At 36.4% G+C, this 20,148-nt stretch overlaps 1 protein-coding gene across 1 annotated transcript in view; it reads left to right on the forward strand.

Moving 5' to 3' along the window:
• Positions 1-20,148, forward strand: part of CNTNAP5 (contactin associated protein family member 5) — a 974,910-nt gene that overhangs the window by 788,473 nt on the left and 166,289 nt on the right. The window contains 1 exon segment of the mRNA XM_043992699.1: positions 11,087-11,305. Within this exon segment, the coding sequence (XP_043848634.1) occupies positions 11,087-11,305 (219 nt within the window).

A 20,148-nucleotide genomic window follows, 5' to 3' on the forward strand; every position in this document is an offset into this window, starting at 1 on the left:
CAGTCCCCCCTTTCCCTTCCCCTTTTTCTTCCCTAAAGAATGAGCCAAGTTTCTTTATCCCAATGAACGTATATTTTATTCCCTCTTTGAATCAAATCTAATGAGAGTAGGGTTGAAACAATGTTCACCCCTCCTTTCTTTCCCTCTATTGTAATAGGTTGTTTTTTTTTTACCTCTTCATATGATAGAATTCATCCCATTCCACCTCCCCTTTCTTCTCCTCTGCATAGACTCCCTTTTTAACCCCTTAAGTTTGTTTTGTATCATCACATCAAAGACAATTTATATTTATACCCTCTGTGTAAACTCCTTCTCTCTGCCCAAATACATTTACAGTTCTTAAGAGTTATGAGTATTATCTTTCCGTGTAGAGATATAAACAGTTTAACCTAATTGGGTAACCTTTTTTTCCCCCTTTGTTTACCTTTTTAAACTTCTCTTCAGTCTTGTATGTTAAGATTGAATTTTCTATTTAGTTCTGGTCTTTTCACCAGGAAAGATTGAAAGTCCCTAATGTCATTAAATGTCCATCATTTCCCCTGAAAGAGAATGAACATTTTTGCTGGGTAATAGATTCTTGGCTGCAATCCAAGCTCCTTTGCCTTCTTCAGTATCATATTCCAAGCCTTGCAGACCTTTAATGTTGAAGCTGCCAGGTCCTGAGCAATCCTGACTGTGGCTCCATGATATTTAAATTGCTTCTTTCTGGCTGCTTGGAGTATTTTCTCCTTCACCTGATAATTCTGAAATTTGGCTACAATATTCCTTGGAGTTTTCCTTTTGGGGTCTCTTGCAGGAAATGATTGGTGGATTCTTTCCATGATGATTTTATCCTTTGATTCTAGGATATCAGGGCAGGTCTCCTTAATAATTTCCTAGCATATGGGGTCTAGATTCTTTTTCTGGTCATGGCTTTCAGGCAGTCCAATGATTCTCAAATTGTCTCTCCTTGATCTGTTTTTCAGTTCAGTTGTCTTTCCAAGGAGGTATTTCACATTTTCTTTTATTTTTTTCATTCTTTTGATTCTGCTTGACTGATTCCTGGTGTCTCATGGATTCCTTATCTTCCAACTGTCCCATTTTAATTTTTAAGGTATTGTTTTCTTCAGTGAGATTATGCACCCTGTTTTCCATTTGGCCAAGTGAATTTTTTAAGGCAGTGTTTTGTTCAATGAGATTATGCACCTTTTTTTTTCCATTTGGCCAAATCAGTTTTTTAAGGCATTGTTTTCTTCAGTGAAATTATGTGCTTCCTTTTCCAAGCTGCTGATTCTTTTTTCATAGTTTTCTTGTTTTGCTTCCATTTCTCTCCCCATTTTTTCTTCTACCTCTCTCAATTGATTTTTAAAATTCTTTTTCAGCTCTTCCAGGAAGGCTTTTTGTTCTTGATACCAATTCACCTTCCCTCAGGAGGCTTCACATGTAGGGAATTTGAGGCTATTGTGTTCATCTGAGTTTGCGTTGGCTTCTTCCCTATTGATACAGAAGCTCTCAATGGAGAGGGCTCTTTTTTGCTTCTTACTCATTATTGCAGCTTATTTATTTATTTTTTTAAGTTGAGGTCTGCTCTGGGGGCACCAGTGTCCCTGTTTTGGGCTTCTTGTGCAGGGGTATAGGTGCTGTGTGACCAGCTTTTTACTCTGAAGCCTTTATAGTATGTGCAGTTCGACCCCCTGCACTTCCTGTCTGGGTGCGCTCAGCCAGGCGCCCGATCCTGCCTGTCCCATTCATGGCCCTACAGCCCACCCTCCCAGCCGGTACAGGTAGATTTTTCCACTGTCCTTCTTGGCCACCAGATTTTTGAGCCAGTTTCCAGGGGCCTCAGTTGTTCGGCTGTGGCCCACAGCTCCTGCTGACTTTCCCCGACACCCTTGGTGCTGGGCTGCTGCCCTTCGCTGGGCCTCCCTTTTGCCCAAGTCAGACCGACCTTTTCCTGAAGTCTTCTAAATTATCTCTGGTTGGAAGACTGTGTCTCTCTGTCTCTTTGCAGGTTCTGTAGTTTCAGAATCTGTCCAGAGGCTTGATTTAATGTTCTTTTTGAGGGAACAGGAGGAGAGCTCAGGCAGCTTGCTGCTTCCTCTCCGCCATCTTGGCTCCACCTCCCCCCTAGAATTTCTTAATAGAGCTATAGAATAATGTTTTAGAAAAAGAAGGAGGTTAGATATTATCTAATTTAATATGTTCATTTTCTAGCTTAAGTACCCAAGTACCATTTGGTTATATGACTTTCCCAATATCACCTAATCAGTTGGTGGTTCAGCTTATAGTAGAATCCAAATTTCCAGCTTACAAGTAAAGAGTTCTCCATATTCTTACCACAGTGTCTCTTTAAATGTGGTAGCTATCAGTTTTTTTTTTATCATATCCAAGATAAATATAAAACAAATTACTCCTATTAATAGATTTAGATAATATTAGACCTTGAAGAGACCTTAGAGGGCAGCAAGTCTAACCCATTTATGGTTTTTTTTGTTTGTTTGTTTTTGCGTGTGTGTGTTTTGGTGAGGCAGTGAGGATTAAGTGACTTGCCCAGGTTCACACAGCTAGTAAGTGTCAAGTGTCTGAGGCTAGATTTGAACTCAGGTCCTACTGAATCCAGGGCTGGTGCTTTATCCACTGTGCCACCTAGCTGCTCCCCCCCCCATTTATGTTACAAATGAAAAAACTATAGTTAATAAATCACAAGACACAGAGGTAGATAGTACTTTAGTGAAATGACTCACCCACAACATATAACTGTATGTAGCTTGAATGGTGATATATCATTCAGTTAATACATATTTATTAACTATGATATTTATCTGTCTAGTGATCTGTCTATCTAGAGAGTATTCTAGATCACATAAATGGGTCGGAGGGTTGTTGAAACATTCAAAAACTATTTACATGATAGTTAATTTATAGATATTAACCTTAACTTCCCCAAATTCCATAAGTTTCTTGAATGCATGAAGATGACTTACACATTTTGGGAGGCATCCTATTTAATTTCAAGTACAGACCAACAAATAATGAAATTGATTTAATATAAAAGGTTTTTATGTTTGAGTATCTTATGTGCTAGTTTCAGAGATAATGAATTCGTTATGAATAAGTTCATGAAAATAAAGTATAAAGTAAATGCATAGGATTTGGTACAGATGGGGGGAAGGGAAAGCAAAAAAAAAAAAGCAAACAAATAAAGCCTTTACAATATCAAATCTACTTTGAAGAGATGTGTTTTTAAAATTCTTGGTTTTTTGTGGGGCAATGAGGGTTAAATGACTTGCCCAGGATCATGCACCTGGTAAGTGTCAAATATCTGAGGCTGGATTTGAACTCAGATCCTCCTGAATATAGGGCCCATGCTCTATCCACTGTGACACCTAGCTGTCCCCTGTTTTGCAATTTCATGACCAGTTATACCAAAATTTTTAACCTTTGATCTCATATAGAAGTAATGTCCTGTGGACATTAATTGCTAGTTGTCTGAAGCTTAAAAGTTCAGCTAAGGTACCAACATCCTGAAGAGCAAATACAATACTAATGCTACAGGTCCCTTTCAGTTTTCATGAAGATCCACACTTGCAAATCATGCATTTTCATTTCTGCAGGCTTAATTTCTTTCATGCTTGTGTATGTGATTACATGATGATATATCTAGGTAAATAAGACCATAAATACAAGTAAATATAGTTCACATTTGGCATAAAATTATGTTATCCAAGGTTTTTGTTTTTGTTTTGAAATCAAATCTTAATACCCTTGAAAAGCAGTTCACTGAGTACTTCTTGCTCCAAAAGTTAGGAGAAGGAGAGAAGACATTGCATCAAAAGTTTTTGCTTTTCTCCTGATTTAGACACAGGAATTAATGTGATTAACCATGCCACAAATTCATCTTTGAATAGTGTTGTATAATGTTGTCTAGACAAAAGCAAGGAAGAAATCCCAAGGAAAGGGGGGAGTATATTGATGGGAAAGGTTTCATAAGGTAATGGATGGTAGAGATGTCAAGTGTATGACCAAACAAACACCATCTCTTCCCTTTTTTAAATCAATTTCCTTTTTCACTTTTCTCTAAAATGAAATTACTTCACTCTTCTCTCTCTCTCTCTCTCTCTCTCTCTCTCTCTCTCTCTCTCTCTCTCTCCATCTGTCTCTCTCTCCATCTGTCTCTTTCTCTCTGTTTCTGTCTCTGTGTGTGTGTCTTTCTTTCTCTTTGTGTTTGTCTCTTTCTGTCTGTTTCTAACTTGCTCTTCTCCCTATCTCAAAGTACAGGGGCCACTCACTAGGTGATTGAACCAAAGATGAGAATGGAAGCTTTTGTCCATTCAGTTTCTGTTTCCAGCCATTTCATCTCTTTTTCGGCAACCTGGTATTCTCCACCACCAACACAACTCCCCCTGCCCCCAGCCCAGCCCTTGGGGCCTCACCATAGAAGTCTTGTACTTACCATGGACATGATTTGTTCTAGACCTGCACAATTCTACAAGTAATCCACCATCTTTAACCCCTCCAATAGCAGGGAAAAGAGGCATGCACTACCTGTGTCCACTCAGTTTAATTAAAAAGGGGAGGCAGGGGGCAGCTAGGTGGCACAGTAGATAAATCACTGGCCCTGGATTCAGGAGGACCTGAGCTCAAATCCGGCCTCAAACACTTGACACTTACTAGCTGTGTAACCCTGGGCAACTCACTTAACCTTCATTTCCCTGCAAAAAAAATTAAAAATTAAAAAAGGGGGAGGCGGCTAGGTGGCGCAGTGGATAAAGCACTGGACATGGATTCTGGAGGACCTGATTTCAAATCTGGCTTCAGACACTTGACACTTAAGAACTGTGTGACCCTGAGCAAGTCACTTAACCCCCAATACCCTGCAAAAAGAAAAAGAAAAAAAAGAAAGGGGGAAGGAATAATCTAACTTGTACAATATTGAAAAAAATTCAGTCAAACACATATACAACCAGTTTTCTCTCATCCCACTGATTTCATATTGCACCTCTTTCTAGAGAAATTATTAATTTTTCAGGTATTGTAGAAAGAACAATCAAATTGGAGACAAAAGACCCACTTTGAATTCTGTTTTACCCACTTTCATTATGTCCTAGGATATGTCCTTTTACCATCTCCAAATTTCAGTGTCCTTATTTCTGCAGTAAAGGTAATGAACCTCTTGATCATCAAGATCTTTTCAAAACTCAAAGGTAGTCAGTTTTGTTGGGGAGGAAATGCTAGAGACCACTGGAGTAGATTCTTCATTATCCAATACCCTTCTTTTATTTTTGTATTTCTCTTCTGTTTTATGCTCAGGAACCTGTTCAATAAAATGTCTTTCTTGGTTGTTGTTTTTTTTTATGTTATACATGAGTAGTCATGCAAAACATCTCCACATTAGCCAGGTTGTGAAAGAAAACAGACAAAAACCCAATTAAGGAATTATCAACAAATTATGCTTCAATCTCTTTTTAGATACCATTGGTTCTTTCTCTGTAGATGGATTACAATTTTCATAAGTCCTTCAGAATTAATGTTGGATCATTGCATTGCTGAAAATAACCAAGTTTTTCACAGCAGATCATCTTACACTATTGCTGTTATTTTGTATACAGTACATTTCATGCTACTACAATTCACTTAGGTCTTTCTAGGTTTTTCTGATAACATACTGTTCATCATATTTTTTTGTTTCCTATGAAATAACTAACGAAAAAGAATTATGTTTCAATCTGAATTAAAATGCCATAAGTTCTCTCTCTGTAGATTAATTGCATTTTTCATAAGACCTTTGGAGTTGTCTTGGAGCACTTTATTGCTGAAAATAAATGAATCATTCATAGCAGAGCATCTCACAATAATACTGTTCTTTTGTATACAGTAGATTTCACTTTGCATCAGCTCATGCAGCTATCTCCAGGTCTTTCTATAGTATCCTCACCATCATTTTTTATACTAAAGTGTAATTATATACTTCTTTAAAGGGAGATGTCCTTAAAATAAACCCATGATGTTGATTATTGCAACAACAGTAATAGATGACTTTTATATAGTACCTTAAACTTGACAAAGAATTTTTTTCACAATAGCCCAGCAAATTAAGTACCATAGGTTTTACCATGATCATCAATCATTTTTCAATCATTGTAACTATTTCCCCTCCATCCTATTCCCTTCCCATGATATTTACTCTATTTTTGATCTTCTTTTACCCTATTCTTCCTCAAAAGTGTTTTGTTTTTGTCTGTATCCTCCCCCAATATGCCCTCCCTTCTTTCACCCTTCCCTCCTTATCCCCTTCCCCTCCTACTTTCCTGCAGAGTTAGATAGATTAATCCATCCAATTGAGTGTGTATGTTATTCCCTCCTTGAGCCAACTCTGACAAGATTAAGGTCTTTGAGCAAATTCTGATGAGTCTAAGGCTCATTCACTGCCCCACTCCTCCCCCATCTCTTGCCCCATTCCATAAGCCTTTCATGCTTCTTTCATGTGAGATATCACTCCATTATTCCCTATCCCTGCTATATGCCCTCCCCAAGTGTATTTCTCTCCCCCCTCAATTTTATCCCAAAGATGTCATCATGGGGCAGCTAGGTGACACGGTGGACAAAGCACCTGCCCTGGAGTCAGGAGGACCCAAGCCCAAATCTAGTCTCAGATGCCAGACACTCATCAACCCTGACCACCCCCCCCAAAAAAAAGAGAAACAAAAATTAAATACTTTATAGATATAATCCCTTCATAATCAATTCCCACCTTTGCCCTTTGTCTAAATTTATTCTTATCATCTGCCCTAATATTCAGAAGGTTCTTATGATTTAGACACATCATCTTCTCATGTAGGAATGTAAAAAGCCTAATCTTTTAACATCAATCATGAATTCTTTTTCCTGTTTATCATTTTATGCTTCTCTAAGGTCTGGCATTTCAGGTATTTTCATCACAAATACCTGAAAGTCCTCTTTTTCATTGAAGTCCCATTTTTCCCCTAGAAAGATTATACACAGTTTTGCTGGGTAGGTGATTCTTGGTTGTAATCCCAGTTCCTTTGCCCTCCAGGAATATCATATTCAGTGCCCTCCAGTCCTTTAATGTAGAAGCTGCTAGAACTTGTGATATCCTTACCATGGATCTACAGTATTTGAATTTCTTCTTTCTAGCTGCTTGCAATATTTTCTCCTTGACCTGGGAACTCTGGTATTTGGCTATAATATGTCTGGATGTTTTCCTTTGGGTATCTCTTTTAGGAGGTAATTGGTGGAGTCTTTCAATTTCTATTTTACCTTCTGCTTCTAGAATATCAGGGCAATTTTCCTTGACAATTTCCTTGGAAATGATGTCTGTGTTCTTATTTTGATCATGGTTTTCAGGTAGACCAATAATTTTCAAATTATCTCTCCTGGATCTCTTTTCAAGGTCATCAGTTTTTCCAAGAAGATATTTCACATTGTCATCTATTTTTTTTTTTATTCCTTTGGATTTGCTTTATTGTGTCTTGGTTTCTCATAAAGTCACTAGCTTCTATTTGTTCAGTCCTAATTCTTATGGAATTATTTTCATCAGAAAGCTTTCGTATCTGCTTTTCTATTTGGCTTTTCAAGCTGTTTATCCTTTTCTCAATACTTTCCTGAATCAGCCTCATTTCTCTTTCCATTTTTTCCTCTAGCTCTCTAACTTTATCTTCAAAATACTTTTTCAATGCCTCTATGGCCTGAGACCAATTCTTATTTTTCTTGGGAGAGTTAGATGGAAGGGCCCTGATGTGGCTATCCACTTCTTAGGATGCACTTAAATCTTCCTTTTCACTAAAGAAGCTTTCTGTGGTTTACAACTTTCTCTGCCTGCTCATCTTGCCTGTCTTACTTGAGTTTTAACTCCTTCTTAGTGTGGGGTCCTACTTCCAGGATACACTGTCCCCAGCTTCAGGGTGTCCCAGATGTTATGATTTAATGAGGGGTAGTTTCTTCTCTTGCCTGGCCTTTTCTCTGGTCTGTATATAACACCAGGCCAACTTGCTAATTAACCAGGCAGCAAAACGGTGTGTGCTGTTGGCTGTTAGCTCTGATGAACCTGCGCCCTTCCCCCACCTGGGCCTCCACAACTCAAGATTTTCCTCAGGTGGGGTAGGACATGCACATCTCCCCTTAGCTTCTTCATATACCCCCATAGACTGCCCCGGCCAGCTGTTCAGCCATCTCACCAGACCATGAGCTTATTTCCAGAAGATGCTGGCACTGCAGCTGATTTTAGAGGCTCGTTGGTAAGGTTCTCTGGTGCTGCCTGCCTGGCTCTTTATCTGTTTGGGCATGATCACTGGACTGGACTCCACTCCGAGCCAAGCTCCCTGTCCTGTTGAACCTCCAAGCTATCTTTGGCTGGAAAATAATCTAAGCCATTTTTTGTGTTTTCTGCTGTTCCAGGAGTTGTTTTCTGTCTGTGTTTGGAATTTTTTGAGTCAGGAAGTCTGAATATTTACTGCCTTTCCTCTAACATCTTGGCTCCACCCCCAAGGAACCCTCAATGAAATGTTAACCTTCTCTGAATGACTTAACTCTTCTTAGCAATACAATGATCCAAGACAATCCCAAAGGACTAATGATGAAACATACTATCCACCTCCAAAGAAAGAACTGATTTTTATTAAACAAAATTTTTATTGAACACATTTTATTTTACTTTCATTTTTTCTTTTATTCAAGTTTTCTTTTTTTGTTTTCTTTTCTTTCTTTTATTTTTCAGGGCAATGAGGGTTAAGTTACTTGCCTAGGGTCACATAGCTAGTAAGTGTCAAGTGTCTGAGGCCAGATTTGAACTCAGGTCCTTCTGAATTCAGGGCCAGTGCTTCATCCACTTCGCCACCTAGCTGCCCCCAAAGAACTATGGAGTCTGTTTTTAGGGGTGTTTGGTTTTTTTTTTTGTTTATTTGTGGTGTAATGGTGCTTAAGTGACTTGTTCAGGGTCACACAGCTAGTAAGTGTCAAATGTCTGAGGTTGAATTTGAACTCAGGTCTTCCTGAATCTGGGTCCAGTGCTTTATTCACTGTGCCACCTAGCTGCACCCTATTCAAGTTTTCTTATGCAAAAATTAATAATATGGTAATTTTTAACATATTTGTACAAGTGTAACCTATACCTCATTGCTTGCCACCTCAAACAAGAGGGAGGGGAGGGAGAGAAAGAGGGATAGAATTTGGAACTCAAAACTATAAATAAAAATGTTATTATTAAAAATAGAAAAAAGAAAAAGAAAAAGTACACAGCAAAGAACAAAAGAAAACAGAAGGAAGCACAGAAAAATGGGTGGCATTGTAAACAATGTGTAGTATTTATTTTATAGATTTTCTTGAAATAGAAATTTGTTATATATGGAATCATCTCTTCCATTCTACTGTGTTCATGGAAATATTTTTGTTTCTTTTCTCATTTGTTATTTAAATTTAAAATGAATTTTTTAAAAAAATTAAAAGAAAAAAGAAAAATACATTTATAAGATTTAATATCATTTATCATAAACATCTGTGGCTGAACATGCAATAAACAAACAAACAAACAAATAAATAAAGCATTTAGCCTCAATATACTTGACTTTACTTTGTTTTCTTTGTCATCATCATCTTCAAGAATAACAGTATAAATAATAATGATGGTAATGGTGGTGGTGATAATAATAATAATAATAATAATAATAATAATAATGACTTAAAAGGAAAGAACACATATAATTAAAAAGGAGTTGAAAGCCAAGAAATAGAAGGTCATAATTACAGTAGCTGACTCAGTTGATGTTCTAGCACCCAAAAGCATAGAATTAATTGGCAAAGATTGGTAATCATCCACTATTAGTAACTTATTTTTTAAAGACTGGAGATATAGGGGGCAGCTAGGTGGTGCAGTGGAGAGAGCACTGGCCCTGGATTCAAGAGGACCCGAGTTCAAAGCCGGCCTCAGACACTTAACACTTACTAGCTGTGTAACCCTGGGCAAGTCACTTAACCCCCATTGACTCTCAAAAAAAAAAATAAAAGACTGAAGATAATAGGACAGGTGTTATAGGACTCCACAAAAGTAAATATCCAAGTGATATTTACTATTTCCATTTTAAATCATATAAAGTTTGGTTGTAATAACTGGGGATATTTATCCTTGGGGCACAAGGAGGAGGGATCAGATTTGCCATATGTGATGCTAGAGTATACAATGAGGAGCAATGGGTAAATTTTTTCAAAAATAGAAAAAAAAATTAAGGGAACATATACTAATAATTAGAACTATGTAATAATGAAATGGAAGTTGTGGTTTACAAATCACTAGAGTTCTTCATGCAAAGGGTAGATAACCACATGTCAGGGACATTGTAAAGTAGATTTTTTTCATCCAGTATGAATATAACTTGATGGCATGTGAATTCCCTTCCAGTTCTGAGATTTTGTTATTAAGCTACACAGAATGTCTTAAAAGAGACATCATAGTTTTCTTCAATTATTTAAAGGACTACCATGTTGAAAGATTAGAAACATTCTGCTTAACCCCAGGGAGCAGATCTAAAAACAGTGGATAGAAACTGCAGCAGCATATTTCAGAACAATGTAAGCGGAAAGAAATTTTTTTGGATAATCAGAGCTGTCCTCCAGTGTTATAGGCTGCTTCCAGAAGTAATGGATTACCCCTATCCATGGAGTCTTCAAGTAGATGCTAGCAGTATGACTTTGGACAAGTCATTGAACTTCTATCAGTCTCAGTTAATTCACCTATAAAGTGGAGATAATAATAGCACCTATCTTCACAAGACTGGTTTAAGTATCAAATGAGATTCCATCTGTTTAGTACTTCACAAAACCTTAAAAGTGCTATGTAAATGCTTGTTATTATTATTTGATTCTGGATGATCACTTATGAGTCACATTGTTGATGGAATTTTTAATCAGGAATGGGCTAGAAAAGTTGACATAGAAGAAACTTCATATTATGAAATGCTGTGATTCTCTGGTACTTTTCTTTTTTTTTCTTTCTTTTTTTTTTTTTTGATAAACTGCTTATTCGTGAGCCTTTTCCTGCACTGATTATTCATGTACACCCATAGCCTTTTCTAATGTTCCCCATTTTCTTTTCTAGCTCCTTCTGAAGTCACTTTTGCCATTGATGTTGGGAATGGCCCCATAGAGCTCACAATTCTGTCTCCAACCCCACTGAATGACAACCAATGGCATTATATCCGGGCTGAAAGAAATCTCAAACAGACTTTGCTCCAGGTGGATGACCTTCCAACAAAGATACTGGAGACACAAGAGGAGGGGCATTTTCGATTGCAGCTAAGCAGTCAGTTATTTGTAGGTAGGGGATTGATTTCCAGAATTCTTAAAATGTCAATATATAAAATGTTCTACTTCCTAAGACTGTAGTTATGAGCACTAAACATTCAAGTCCACATCAACAGAACAATTCACTCATTCTGAGCCTCTTACCATATCCAACCAAACTTCAATACAATTTTTTAAAGTTTGAAAAGATCCAATTCAGCACCCTCATCCATGTGTTGTAGTGCATTATCCAAATCTTACCCAAACCCAGGGATTATTTTACAATACTGTGACATTAATAAAGTTTATGTTTAGAATTCTAAGGGTCTTCTTACATTCTTTCACCCCCAGTATTTTTCCCCAACCGTTCTTTCCTACCTAGACTTGACCACAGGAAAAGACCTATATATTTATTCATTTTCATCTCTATATAAATAAGTTTAAGTGCATGTGTTACTTCTGGCAAAGGTACTATTCTCAATTTTCCCTTCTTTTTAAGTATGGGATGTGGTAGGTGGAATGTGTTGTATGTGCTGTGAAATGGTCCATTAAGGGAACAAAGGTTTGGCTTTTTGCTGTTGAGGTCTAAAATTCAGCTTGTGGGGAGTTGGTAACTGAGTATTTTTGTTTGTTTGTTTCAGAATTCCCACTGCCTTATGGCAATGCATTTCTAATCTAGTGCAGCTGATTATTGTGTTGATTGAGGTGGTGGAGAGGAATATTGTTTTATCTAAGTTATGTTCCTTTTTTTAAATTTTTTTTTTTTTTAGTGAGGCAATTGGGGTTAAGTGACTTGCCCAGGGACACACAGCTAGTAAGTGTTAAGTGTCTGAGGCCGGATTTGAACTCAGGTACTCCTGACTCCAGGGCCAGTGTTCTATCCACTGCGCCACCTGGCTGCCCCATGTTCCTTTTTTAAATTTAGTAATTGTATCCTTTTTAATGTTGTATTACATTTTATGGTCTGCAATTGTATTTCTTATTTCAATTTGATCCTGAACTTCAATCCTTAGACTAACTTGATGAAAGCCTGGACCAGAATATACAGTGAAATGCTTTGCTCCCAATAATCCCTGTTATCTATCGTCCTAAATGCTAAAAGTTAGATTCATTATCTTTCCAATTTAATACTTAAACTCTCTTATTTTAAATTCTCAATGATGGAAACATCATCTTCATAGTCTTCCACACTTATGTCTAATCTTCTAAGTCATCCTCAATTTCTCAGTATCTTTTATTCCCCAAACCCATTCCCGTATTCAATCTGTTGGCAAAGTCTGGAACTTTCACCTTTGCAACATCTCTTAAATCTGTCCCCTTCTCTCCTTTGACACTAATATCATTCTAGATAAGATCCATGTGAGTTCCAACCTATTGCATACCCTCCTGGTAGTTCTGCTTGCCTCAAGACTCTCCCCACTTCACTACAATCAGTTTTCCATTTGGCCAGCCAAGTGATTTCCCTAAAGTATAGGTATGACCATGGCACCACCCCCCTACTCAATAAATTCCAATGGCTCTCAGTTACCTCTAGCATCAAAGACAAAATCCTCCATTCATCATTCAAAGCCCTTTAAAACCGTGTCCCCTCCTAACTATAGTCTTCTTATAACTTATTCCTACCACACATTCTTCCATTCAATGACACATACCTCCTTTCTATTCCACGAATAAGATACCATACATACACAATACATATAAACATATATACCTATTATACACATACATACACACAAACATGTGTATACATACACATACACACATATCTATGTCTATCTATATCTATCATTTGTTTGTGCATATTTGTTTGCTCATTGTTTTGTATATTAGCTTGTAAACTCCTTGAAAGCAGTGTCTGTCTTTTGTATCTTTTTTTCATTCCCATTGCTTAGCACAGTCCCTGACAGAAAGCCTTAATAAATGTTTACTGACTGACTGACAGTCTCGGGAATTTTAGATAATAGTGAGAAAGTGAGAGAACTATTCTTTGAAATAATAGAAAAACAGGCAACCATTGGTTCTATTGCAATGATGTTAGAAGACAGCCTACTGCCTTCTTTAGATTAGGAGTGATGCCATTCTACCAGCCCTGTATTAATCTGTAGAGGTCTTATCTAACTTGTTCTGGCTCTCCATTTTACTGTGCATATTGTTTGATTTTTCCAGTGTTAGTGGTGGTTGTGGGAGTGTGGAAAATAGTCAGCTTTTAAAAGGTTCAGGTTACATATTAGACAATTTTGGCTGGTCAGTTGATATATTTATTCTCACTTTAATTTTTCTCAGATTTGGAGACAGGTTTTCAGGTAAAGAGGTAAAAAAATAAACTAAAAGGAAATCCAGGCAAGGCAAATCATACTTTACCGTGAAGAAAATAATTTGGAAATAGTTTAAGCAGCTTCTTTCCAAGAAGTTTTAATAAAATTTTTAATATGAATGAAAATTTAAGCTTTGGAGATAATGTAAAATTATCACACTCAAGAGACTGACAGACAAAATCTGAATGTCTAAAGCTTAGTAGAGACTTGAAAATAAAGACAAATGTTTACCAGCCCACTCAGATTAAAAAAAAAAAATCCACAAGCTTCTGCCCCTACAGAAAGCTACACTTGTAATAATTAAATGTTATCCCTTGGGAATGGATGTTCTCCTATGCCTTCTGGACCTTTCACTCCTCAAGGCTGGTTCATTGCTACATTTTATATCTAAGTTAAATGGTTTATAAAGAACATACCAGCTGAAAAAAAGGAGTAATAAAATATGAGAATGTCATATTTTCCCTTCATAACTTGAACCATATTTATCTCTTCATCTGTCACATTTTGCATATCTAACATAAGCTAAGATTCAAGTGATTAAAAGGTCTCTATGATTACAAGATATTTGCTTAATTAATAACCCATATAAGTAACAGGACTTGCTGTTAAAAATACATTTAAAAAAATTTATGTGGCTGTTTTATTCTATTTAAACATAGCACTTCATTTCTCTCAAGAAGCTTACTAGTCATCAAGATTTGATATCTTTTTCGGTAGAATCAATTCAAGTATTTTGCAATTTTCATAAATTATATTTCATGCCAAAGCTTAATTTATCTTCAAGCAGTATTTATGGATCCTTCTGGCTGAATGGTAGTATATAAATTCAGTATAACTTTTAAAAAGTATTATTTCATGCAAATTTTGCAGAGGTATGAAATTATCATGTGTCCTGGATATCTGGTAACTTTTTTTGAAGTCATAAAGGGAAAAGGGAAGGCTATGTTTCATGTTAGATGTTCCTCTTCAGAAATTTCAATTGAAATGAAACCTCATATTCAAACAAATTTTAGTGTAGTTGATGGCCTTGGGAGTGATTTCTTTTTGGCACTATAGTCAAGCTCAGATGGGGTGGAAATACCTGCTGCTCTCATGAAGATGTCATGTCAGATGTTTTTCAAGTTGATTGAAATATATAAAGGGCAGAAATCAGTCTAGTATATGCGTAATTTTAATTCGACAGGGGTAATTTTATTCTTTAGTAAATTGAAGGTTGCCCCTGTATAAAATGTAGGAATCTGACAATAGGTCAAATTCCTAAACATTAGTAGGCTAAATTTTATTTAGAGTTCTCAAGATACCTTCTTAGAAAGGAAGATGAAATGAGGGAATTTTTTGCCTTTCCTTTGGAGGCATTATATTAGAGATTTGGAGGCATTAGAAATTTGTCCTCCATACAGAAAGCATTTAATCATTTAGTAATGACCAAATATCTTCATCATTCTATGCTAGAAAATGTGAGAAAGATAAATATTGCATTATAGCAGCCTATAAGTAATGTAGTGCTGGAAATTTATAAGCACATTTGTTGTTATGTTGTAGATAACAGTGATGATGGTGATGGTGATGAAGAAAGTAATTGGGGCAGCTAGGTGGCGCAGTGGATAGAGCACCAGCCCTGGAGTCAGGAGTACCTGAGTTCAAATCCGGCCTCAGACACTTAACACACACTTACTAGCTGTGTGACCCTGGGCAAGTCACTTAACCCCAATTGCCTCACTAAAAAAGAAACCAAATAAATAAAAAATAAAAAAATGAAAAATAAAAAAAAAGAAAGTAATGGTGGTGGTGATGATGATGAGGCTTTTGAAGAAGTGGATGATGATAATTATGATAATGATTCAACATCTTACTCTAAGTCCTATGTTGATAGTAATTAAGCCAAAATGACAGACTTTAAGTTCTCCAAGGCTAATGTTTTCTCCTCTGTTTCTATGACTTTTAAAAAGACTCTCTCTCATGCCTGGCATGCTTTCTGCTTGGAATCTTAAAATTTCCTCAGTGGGAGAAATGGAACAGTAAATATGATACTCCAAGAAACTTTCATGCATAGCTTCTTAGAGTATCAGAATTAGGAATCCTAATGGTAGTTTCTGATTTTAAATACACATACATATACATGTGTGTATATACATAAAGTCTATAGATATACATACATATATGTTTATATGTAGAGGTATATTTATATTTGAGTAACAGAACTGGAAGATGAGGAAGTAGCTGATCTCTGAATTAACACTGGTTCATTAATAAAATTGCAAAGTGTGAAAAAAAAATCACTGTTTAACTCATTTTGCCAATTGAATATGACCCACCATTGTGGGAATGATATTGGCATTCATTCTCATGTCTACAAATAGATAGGTTTCCCTCAAATCATATGTCATCTCCTCTAACATATTTGCATATTTAGAAACCAAATGAGTAGAAAGTTATTTACAAAGGTTCTCAGTGATGTTGTGAATCTTATTTCCCCCAAATTTAATTTCCTTTTTTTCTTCTCTAACTAAATATCTTATTCCTCTCTAGTCCCAGATACATCTTTTTGTTTTTATTCAATTAAATTTTGTTAATAAATAATTTTAATTTTCATAAGACAAGCACAAAATCTAGTATCATTAATTATAAATTTCAGAATGTACACAAAGACATCATTTGGTCTAGTTTCATACCTCAGGAAATGAAGGTATTATGATATGTTATAGATGAGACAACTCATCACAGCTGAAAAAGATTGAAGGTAGCATTAGACAGCATTATCTCCTCTTATTAAAAGACTATTTTTACTATAAGATGATGCTATTGAAACTCCCCAAGTTTCAAAATAAAAGAATAAGTACATAAAAGTACAATCAGTCTGGTTCAGCAACCACCATAGAGATGTACAAATATTTAAAACACTCAGGAACTTTATTATAACCTTAAAGATTTCAAGCATAACATGCTTTTATGACATGTTATAGTAATTTGCTTCCTTTCCCCAATGAAAGAGAAAAATTTTCTCATGTCTGATTTACATCTTTCCTACTTTTATTTAAGTTAATTTCCTCTTTTGTGCCTCCTCCCAAGCCCACAGAGATGGATCACAATGTGTCAACTCATAACAAGATCATAGGAATTATAGATCTAGAAATGGACAAGACCTTACAAGATAGCTACATTGTTCCCATCATCTTACAATTAAGAAAAGAGAGACCTAGAGTGATTAAGCAATTTACCCATAGTAACATAGATAGGAAGTACAGTTTGGATCCAGAGGCAGTGTTTGAACCTGTCTTCTTCCAAAATCAGTTCTCTTTCCATGGTGCCTTAATGTCTTTGAATAGTGGATATTTTTGTCTTTGTCAAAATCTACCTTTAGTCAGCCCACTTTTCAAAATGGACAGTGCAAGATGATGTTATTTTCTTTTGTAGATGAGGTTGAGTGTTCCTGAGAGTTTGTCCTCACACTAATTTTCACATTGCTGTCAGTGCATGTACTTCTTGAATACAGGGTTTCTTTTTTTCTGTTTCATTTTATTTGGGGTATTTCTTTTTATTCCTAGTATGTATTATAGTGTCTGGCACATAGTAAGTGTTTAATAAATATATATCATGATACAATATATCTTCATGTAGCAGAAAATTGAGGAGACCCACATGTTTCAGATGGGTACCATAGGAAGAAGAAAGGCTATGGAAAAAAAAAAAAAACTATGAAGAATCTCTGAGTATTCTAAATCAGAAAATTCATTGAGAAGAACCAAGATGCTATTTTCCTTTCCCAAAACCAAAATGCCATTAAGTTAATTTGATCTTGAGATCCATCACAGGTACTCAACCACCAGAGAAGCCCCAGGCTGGAAAACAGGAAAATGGAGAGAGACCCATTGATTTAGAAGTTTTGCTTACAGCTTAATGGAATTGTTGTGATTTCCCCCAGGCTGCTACTGGGCTTGTATAAGAAGCTGGTGTTTAAACGTGAGGGGTGTGAAAATACTTGAGAACAAAAGTGGATGGGGAAAATGTAATCTGACCTTTCAGCCAAGTGTTCTTGGCAGTTTTTCACAATGTCCTCTTTTTGTTAGCACATTTCCTCCTTGGTGCAGATACTTCATTAGTTGGTGTGATTTAACATAAAGGGTTGTTAGGTTAAGTGATACCCACTTTAAAACTCAGTGGCACCCCATGACCTGGTGCAAAGAGCCAGCTAGTCCCACCTGATATTTTAGTGAGCTCCTAACAGTAATAGCGATTGAATACAAACTACAAACTGCAGGCCATTCACAATAGGAAATTATCTGTACTTAACCTGTCCTGTGGGATTACAGCATGCTTCTTTGCCTGACTAGGATCAAATGTGACATTTAAAAGATGCTATTGATCCATGCACCAATCCCAGGAGGCCAAGAGCCTGAAACACCCATGGCTAATGTTCCCATTTCACAAAGATAAGGGAAAACTCCAGTGGAGTAGTAGCTGCCCCGGAGGAAGGAAGAGGGGATGGAGGGGCCTTTGCCATAGGGCTGGGTACAGTTTTATAACTCTAGACATGACCTTAAAACAAGTGACATTCTAATAATACATCTCCTAATTACTCAATTCTGTGAAATTGCAGCCACTTAACTATTGTTATTTTTCTAACTCAACTAGCCTAAAATGTTCCCTTTATCACCTACACCATGGCGGCTACAGCACTAGAAATGATAAGACAAAATGGGGAGAAAGGCTGAATTTTATTGTTTTATTTTATTGTTCCTTTCATAATATGTGCACAGTTAAACCCTTCTTTCCCAACATAAAAAAATAAAAATAAGCAAAACCAGATAATACAGTGACCTAATCTGACACTGTCCTCTTGCTCCTAAGAGTATGGAAATACTTTATTATCTATTCTCTGGGTCTAAGACTACTTAGGACTGTTTGCATTTACATTATTTTGGGACCTTTTGTTTTTTTCCCCCTTATGATGCTTTTTGTTCTCTATATACACACATAAATACATAGATGTGCATTATGCATCTATAGGTAAATGTATATGTGTGTACACACACACACATACACACATACACATATATATATATATACAAACACAGACAGACAGAACAATACAGCAATGACTGCAATGTGTAGTAAAAGTCTTAGTGAGTTGCTAATGGTAAGTAATTTACATAGAAAAGCTATGTTATTCATTTGCAATTAAAAGAGATACCCAGTTTCAAGAACCAGGATGAAAGTAGCCTGTGGCAATTACTCAGTTAAAAAGAGAGCCTAACTAGGACTGACCTCTTTCTCTTAATGATGGCCTTCTCTGGAATTCTACCAATATGAGCAGCCAAAATGCCACATCATGAGAAAAATGAGCAATCAAGAAACGTAAAAAAGCATTACCAGTTCAATGGTTAGATCTAACCTTCAGCCTTTCATAGAGATTTTATTCAAAATAATGTTTCTTCTCTTTTGCTCTTCCTCTAACTGAAGAATTCTTTCAGGGATACTTTGATTCTTCCAAAACCTATCCCACCACTTTACATTGATGAATGTTGGAAACATTTGTTGATTAATTGACCCAATACATTGCTATTAAGCCCTTATATAGACTTTGTCCCTCACTGTGCCACCTGTGCTCAGACCATAATTATCATCCCACCTCCATTAGAACTTTGAAATCTGCTCCTAAGGTACCAGGGGTCTGATAGTTGAGCTATGACTTATGTTGCCTGGAGCTGGACCTCCATGGCACTTCTCCAATTATCTTCACAACATTCTCATATTTGTATACCAACTCACTTTGTTGTTGTTGTTGTTGCTACTGTTGTTATTCAGTCATTTCAATAATATCTCTTTGTGACCACATTTGGAGTTTTCTTGGCAAGGATAATGGAGTGCTTTGCCATTTCCTTCTCTAGTTCATTTTACAGATGGGGAAATTGAGGCAAGCAGGCTTAAGTGACTTGCCCAGGGTCACAAAGCTGGTAAGTATTTGAGGCCAGGTTTGAACTCATGAAGATGAGTCTTTCTGATTATAGGTTTAGTACTCTATCAACTGTGTCACCTAGCTGCCTTATTAACATTTCTAGCACCCCTTTATGTTGTTTCTTTCTCTTATTAGAAAATAAAAAAAGGAAGAATCCATCTTGTTTCCTCATTTGTATCCGTAGTACTTAGTACAGTGCCTGGCACACATAGAAAATGCTGTACTAAGTACTATGTGTGTGTATGTATGTTTGCTGTATGCCCACCTCCTCAATGTTTTTGAATGGGGAAAAACACAGTTTAAAATTAACATCAAGAGAATCCTTTAAGGGAAGTAAAAGTCACAGAAGAATATAGATAGTAGAAGGAAAATTTGGATGGTGTTGAATTTAATGTCAAAGAACAGAGATGGTATTTCTTTTTTCCCTTAGTTATGGTGGGAAATTTACTGACTAATATGTGTATATCTAAGGCTCTGCGATTTTTGGTATTCCAATTGGCAAAATCATTTTTGGCTAGAACTTTAACTAGGGATGAACTATTGGGACTTTGTATCAGATGAAAGACATTGAAGTCCTTTTTAGGATTGACCCAGGGCATAGTTTCT

The sequence above is a fragment of the Dromiciops gliroides genome, chromosome 3 (assembly GCF_019393635.1).
Source record: "Dromiciops gliroides isolate mDroGli1 chromosome 3, mDroGli1.pri, whole genome shotgun sequence".
In the NCBI taxonomy this organism is placed as follows: Eukaryota; Metazoa; Chordata; class Mammalia; order Microbiotheria; family Microbiotheriidae; genus Dromiciops; species Dromiciops gliroides.